This window comes from Motacilla alba, chromosome 3, assembly GCF_015832195.1.
Source record: "Motacilla alba alba isolate MOTALB_02 chromosome 3, Motacilla_alba_V1.0_pri, whole genome shotgun sequence".
Lineage (NCBI taxonomy): Eukaryota > Metazoa > Chordata > Aves > Passeriformes > Motacillidae > Motacilla > Motacilla alba.
This window is the reverse complement of record NC_052018.1, coordinates 71408462-71415169: the sequence shown is the minus strand read 5'-3', so window position 1 is coordinate 71415169 and position 6708 is coordinate 71408462. Positions and strand designations below refer to the sequence as shown.

Sequence of the window (6708 nt, the reverse complement as noted above, 5' to 3'; positions counted from 1 at the left end):
TGAAGTGTAGCAGTGATTTTCAGGCAGAACACAAGTCACATGTTGGTACCCACCTTAAAGAAAAGCAGAAAGGTGAGATACTCCAGAGGACACCTGCCAAAGGTACAGAAGCACCTCAAGAAGAACTAAAAAACAAACAGTACAAGAATTAGAAAATGCAGAACACAACCACTACTAAGGAATGAAAAAGACCTGAACATAACATCTGGATCATTCTCTGCAGTATCTTATTCCTCCAGCATGCTACCCAAAACCTGCCAAGCCACGCTGTGGGGCAGCACAGCTGCACAGCTTCCATGCCTGTGCCTGCTCGCAGCCTGCTGAGGTTTCAGTGCACAAAGCTCCACCTAGTGAGGGGACAGGCTGTACTACACATTCAGCGCCCAAGGTAAGTATGGACAGACTCGACACAAAACCGTCTGGAAGATAACAAACGCTTTAGCATTACGCTGACTTAGTGTTGATAATCCATCACACACACACACACACAAAGTCCCATCAGACGACAGTACAGCCTCTCTATGTCCAGAAACATTTCCTTCCAGTGTCACCTCGCTGAAGTGACTTTATAAGAATGCAACTGAAGTGGCATCATTTGGCTTTCATCAGCTGGCTGCTGCTCGCCTCTCCCTCACAAGGGACTGACCTGAAGCTCTCTGACTTCACTGGAACTCCAACTTCAAACGTCCTCCTTCTGGTGATCAAAGCAAATACACCACTAGTGCTGTAGGTCCAAAAGTTTTAATACATGGTCCTTACTGATCAGAAAAGTTATTGCATTAAATTCTAATACATAAATGTACCTGAATTTTAAAAAATCATTTTACACAATTTTGCCACAGCACCTAAAGGAAACCAGATTTTATATGCAGTTGTCTCAAAAAAACCCAATATTAGTGCCTTCTCAAGTTAGCAGAACTGTAGTTCATTCAGTAGTTACAGCAAATCCCAATTTGAACACTATCGCCACAAGTGTACAGCTCAAGAAAAGGAAAGTGCCATTCCAAAACTGAAATTTTTTAACTATGACTCAGCATACACTGATTTTTCTCTGTTAACCAAGTTAACATAAATAGGTGTTTAGTTTAATTCTACACCATTTTCTTTATGTTAGTGTTTTTCTTTTATGATGACTTTAATAGAGTCCCAAGTTACAAAATATCAATGCCACTTATAACAGTGTATACAATCCACACCTGTTTGAATTGTGACAGGCACAAGAACATGATGTTTGATGACTCAAATGAAAAGATTCCTGATGCGATGAATTCCCTGATGCATTAAAACCAACATCAGCGTAAGTCCATTGCTCCATGGATGACAGCAGAGACAAAATCAGCAGGCTCAGTGTGCCACAAATAGATTGATGAAGGGCTCAGTGACAGAAGCATTACAGAGCATGTGGCAAAATTACATTCTATATTTCGTCCTCTGCTGAGGGTAAGCTGTGCTGCACCAGCTCACAACAGAAGCATGAACAGGGCTCTCCTCCTTTTCAGCCTCACGTTAATGCTTGAAAATTGGGAAACTACAATTCAGCTTCTTGCATTAAATCCCCAAGCATCACAATAATCAGTCTAGAGTTCCAGATCTAACCCTTGTCTTGCAAACACACACACACAAAGATAAGGCTCATTCTGTATTTATTCTGCTTTCTTCTGCTGTTAAATAAAAAGAAATATACCCATGTTCACAAAAAAAAAAGCCATCTCTTCTCCCTCTCCTCCAAAATACCCATCACCACAGAGAGCTCTCATTTAGAATTCACTTGAAAGTATTTCTCAGATTAGGTTTCCCACTTCAAGCAGATGACAGAGATTATATTGCTTTGCTATACTTCACTAGGTTCTGATATCAAAAGCAGTTCACTACTGAAATAACACCAGTAGGACACTCTCTCTCTCTTTGACAGAACATGTTACACAAGTTCTAACTCAGTGTCCCTGTCCCTTAAAATAAAAGTAGAGCTATTTCACTGGTTTTCAGTCAACGCAAGCTGGGAGCAACAAGTTACCCTTTAAAAACATTTTGCATGACTTTTTTTGTGAGTGTCTAGCAAAAGGCCCAAACACTGAAAAGCAAGTGAGCAGAGACAATAGGATGCTTTGCAAAATCTGTCAGTTCAAAAGGCATCCAAAGAGCAAGAGAACAAAACCCAGCCACTCAAGTGGAAACTGCATGGAACTAGCACTATGAAAACAAGGAGAAATTAAGAAGCTTCAGTATAACAGTTATGCAGAATGTTTTACTAGTGATACCTTTTGTTTGTTCAGGGAGTCACAAGGCATTCATTACCATGATACAAACTGCAGGAGCTTTAATTTGAAAGCGCTACATGAAGAGGATATTTAGTTATTCCAGTTGAGGACGCTTTTTGAGGGACTGATCACAAAGTCCCTTAGCTGTAACATGATTTTCTCACAACTAAGAAGGTTTGCACAGAAGCAGAAGAAGTTTGCACAGCTTAGAAGTTGAAGCTGACAGCTTTCCAAAGCCAGCCTTGACACAAGACTTGGCTTACTTTATTTTCACAAATATACACTGCATGAGACAGCCAACACCATTCAATCCAAACGTAAGAGCATTTGTATAAACTTTCACCATCAACATTAAAATTGCCAACCAAATCCTTGTGATTTCTGAAAAAAAAAAAAAATTCTTCTTGCTTATTGCTGTATTGCAGGAAATTATGCTAGTTCTTGCAGGAGACAGTGTATATTTCAAAGTTCACATCTCTAACAAAAAGCCTCACAGTCTTTTCACCAGGTGTTGGTTCTGTACAGCAAAACTAGCATTCCATTTCTTCCAAATGAACCAGTCCCTTCAGTCCCTCTCCCTGCCCTGCATGTCTCAAGAGCATTTATGCCTCTTCACTACGGTTCCAACCAGGAGACAACAGCCCATAAGGCATTTGTGACAGCACCTCAAGCAACAGTGCACACTTCACTAAATGGACGTGACCCCAATTAGATCCATGAGAAAACATGGAAGAGGAACACAAAGAGGAAGGGAAGCAATTTATTCTCACTTCTCTTGAAGCGAACAAATGGTTCTGACAGCAGGTTTGTTTTCAGACAGCTGTAACTCAGGCTGACAGGCCAGCTTATTTAACAGAAGAAGCCCCTTCACCCAAACACCAGAACCTATACTGAAAACATTTTTACTTCAATCTGCCTCTGAAATGCATGAAGATAATCTAAAGGTTAAAGAAAAGTCTGCATTGCTACCACAAAACTCACACTGTGCAAATCCATGTCATTTATCTGCAGTGCTGAGTCACATCTGGATGGTGGATGTGCCTTCCTGAATACCACACCCTGGGAATGTTTCAGCACTTCCCCTCCTACCAGAACACTGCCTTAAAAAAGAACTGCTACAGTGACAAGATGAGAACTGATCTTTTCCTGCCATCTGCTGTACACGTACGTAAGACTTTGACAAATTGGCCAAAATTTGCGTGTCACAGTTATTTCCCAAGTCACAAATACTACACAAGCCCATTGTACAGGATATGCTGTCCAAGGACACATGACCTCCACCATTTCACTTCCCTACACCCCATCCACCAAGTAAAGCATTGCATGCTTGCAGGGATTAATTCAAAGTCTTCAGCTTCTGGAATGCAGCAGACAAGAGTTCTGCCTCTTTCAGGGACTCAAAAAACCCCCCGTTTAGTTCATCTGTTCAATGTACAACATCTTCAGTAAGTGCTGCCACCTTGTTCCCAGGAACAGTTAGGTTCACTTCACACCACAGAGGTTGTACTTTCCGGATTTACACGCATCAATCTTGAGGCATTTCTCAGATCCTGTAGCTGCTTGGCTGGTTTTCCAACTCCTTCCTCAAACCTTTTTTCCACAACAGGAAGGACAGTTTCATACAGGAAAGAGGCATTCTGCCTAATGAATGCTTTTTTCTCAGGGTCCTGTTCACACCGTAAACTGTAATCGACGTGCTGGACAGCCACCAGGATGATTTCCACGAGACTCTCCAGGAGAACCATATGCAGCTCTGGAAAGTAAAGCTTTAATGCCTCCTCCAAGAAGGCCATAGTCTGCTTAGTGAAAGCTACTACAGTGTAACTGAGGTTGACCCAGCAGTCATCACCCGTGTATTGGTCAAAATTGCCCACCCCACAGCTCCTCATCTCCTCCTTGAGCTTCCCCAGCGCCTCCGGAGTCATCAGGTTCATCTTTCTCCACATCTCCTCAGAGTTGCGGTGCTTGGTGGCCTCGATGATGATATCCTTGTAGCTCTGCAAAGCACCTTTGATATCCTTTACCAGGAGGGCATGAATGATGAAGGTGAGATCCAGTCCAATCTCGCTCAGCTGCTTGCAGTGCTCCTTAGCCACCTGGGATAACAAAGAAAAGCAAAGGATGTTATTACTGTGCAGGCTCCCTTTACATCTTACACATTTATCAGATTTATCTCAGGAAACTGAGAAGGGTTACTCATACTTATTTCTCGTGCTTTAAGAATCTCTTTAATGAGAGATTAGTAACTGAAAGATACACCCTGGCTGTCAAAAATACTCTGGACAATTACACTATATAACCCACACACATAAGCTTTTTTTTCCCTCCCTCCCAATTAGCAGCTGAAAGAAAGCAAAACCTGAGAAAGTTAGTCTTGCAAGAAAAGTATGAAAATGTAGCTAAGGACAGCCTTGGAAAACAAAGAGAAAGTTTTGAAGTACTTATAATTCAGGTGTAGCTTACGTAAATTTTAGGACCTCCTACTAGTTAAAGGCAAATTAAGAATCAACACATTTTGCATTCCTGATAAAGGCAGGGTTTTCCTTGGCACGTATTACAACCTTAGGGCTTTCCTCTGTTAAATTGAAAAAAAACCAAACCAACCTCAAATGAATATTAATCTTTCAAGGCAGAAAACCTCTCTGGAGACCCACACAAGAGTCAACAACTACAGTAGAGTTAGAAAAGCGACTTCAAAGCTTTGAAGCCTTTGTTTCAGCTGCTGTGCCCCACCACCCCCCTCTTTGGCCTCTCTTACCTTGACACACTCTGCCGCAGTTGACAAACTCTCTTTGCTATCAAATACTTGCTTACTGAAGGCATCTACAAACATCCTCATGGACGAGCGGGCCCAGACAACAAAGGCCGAGTAGCAGCCGTTGTTGCCGGCGAAGTCCGTCTCAAACTCCCTGGCCGTCTCCAGGAGGCTGGTGAAGAAGACATGGCAGAGCTTGTGGATGTAGAGGAGCGTGGCGCCCTCGATGCGCAGCTGCCGGATGGCCGTCTGCACGGCGGCCGCCCGGTTCTTCAGGAACAGCTCGCAGGCCTTGGTGGACTGGCCCAGGCGAATGAGCTGGGACACGGCTCGGCGGGTGGCCCGCGGCCCTCCTCGCAGCGAGCGGTCCGGAGACAGCTCGAACACCAGCACGTCTGTGAGCTGCCGGACGCGCTCGTCCACCTTGGCCCGCAGCTCCTTCACGGGCTGGCTCACCGGCTTGTCCGCCAGGTACTCGTTCAGTTTATCCAAGAGGTCCACCGCCCCCTCGAAGTCCCGCTGAGCGATGCAGACGTCCAGGTCCTCGGGCAGCTCCTGGATCCACTCAAGTGAGAGGTCAACGACCTCCTCCTCAGCGGAGGGCTCATCCTCCTCCTCCTCGTCCTCATCCTCGTCGAAGGGGTTGGTGGATTCGGGGGGCGTAGGGGCGGGCCGGGGCAGGGCCTCCTGCTCCAGGCGCCGCTTCTCGCTGAGGGCACGGTTGCGCTTGGTCTCCTCCAGCACCTCCAGCCACTCCTTCTTGATCTTGGCGTTCTCAGCCTGGAAGATGCGGCTCTCGGGGAACATGAGCAGCTTGAACATGTCCTTCATGGGCGGGTTGTCCTTGACGTTGACCACGGCCAGCCCGTCGAGGGGGTACAGGGCGTCGTAGCGGTAGGCGCCGCGGCGGTTGGGCAGGGCGGTGGCCACGAGCAGGCAGTCGTTCATGAGGAAGGCGTGCACCCGCTGGATCTGCGCCATGTGGTCGGCGTCGTACTCCACCAGGTCGCCGTTGTAGACCAGGTACTTGCCGGGGCTCTCGGGCAGGAGGTCGCGGCAGCCCTCCACCTTCTCCAGGAGGGTGGTGAGAGTGCGCTGCCGCCCCTCCTCGTTGGCCGCGGCATCCTTGGCCGTCAGCGGCAGGAAGGGATCGGCGGCGGCGACGCGGCGAGCGCCCAGCGCGGGGTCGTCGCGGTCGGCCTGGAGGAGCAGGGCCTGGGTGACGGCCTCCATGATGCCCTTCTGCTCGGTGAGGATGTGGCTGAGCTGGTACATCTCGCTCTCCAGGTAGCTGATCTCCCGCGCCGTCTCGATGAACTGCCGGTAGTTTTGGTAGACGTTGCGCTTCAGGCTCTGCGCCGTCTCCTCGCTCAGCGCCTGGATGCGCTGCCGGTGCTCCTGCAAGTCCCGGTCCCCGTCCGACTGCTGTGACAGCTGCTTCACGTACTCCCCCGCCGCGAAGCCGCCCGATTCCAGCTGCCGCCTCAGCCGGCTGCCGCCGCCGCCGCCCTCGCCCAGCGACAGCGCCATGTCCGCGCCGCCGCCGCCGCCGCCCGGCACCCGCCCCGCCGCCGCCGGGGACACGACACCGCGCCGCGCCTGCGTCCCGCGGTGACGCGATGGGGCCGCGCCTGGCGGGTCGGGGGCGGAGGGAAGGGAAGGGAGGAAAGGAAAGGACGGGAAGGGGAGGGAAGG

At 48.2% G+C, this 6708-nt stretch overlaps 1 protein-coding gene across 1 annotated transcript; it reads right to left on the bottom strand.

Moving 5' to 3' along the window:
* Nucleotides 1-725: 725 nt before the first annotated feature.
* Nucleotides 726-6682, bottom strand: EXOC8 (exocyst complex component 8). The gene is made up of 2 exons (XM_038133654.1): nt 5017-6682; nt 726-4354 (listed from the first exon to the last, which is right to left on the bottom strand). The coding sequence occupies exons 1-2, from the start codon at nt 6541-6543 to the stop codon at nt 3746-3748; spliced, it is 2136 nt and encodes a 711-aa protein (XP_037989582.1). The 5' UTR covers nt 6544-6682; the 3' UTR covers nt 726-3745.
* Nucleotides 6683-6708: the final 26 nt, after the last annotated feature.

What these genes read in the sequence shown, in the direction of transcription:
- EXOC8 (XM_038133654.1), bottom strand. Translation starts at nt 6,543, where the DNA reads ATGGCGCTGTCGCTGGGCGAGGGCGGCGGCGGCGGCAGCCGGCTGAGG. An exon ending in CTGCGGCAGAGTGTGTCAAG is followed by an intron (nt 4,355 to 5,016) that starts GTAAGAGAGGCC and finishes TTGTTATCCCAG; the next exon opens with GTGGCTAAGGAGCACTGCAA.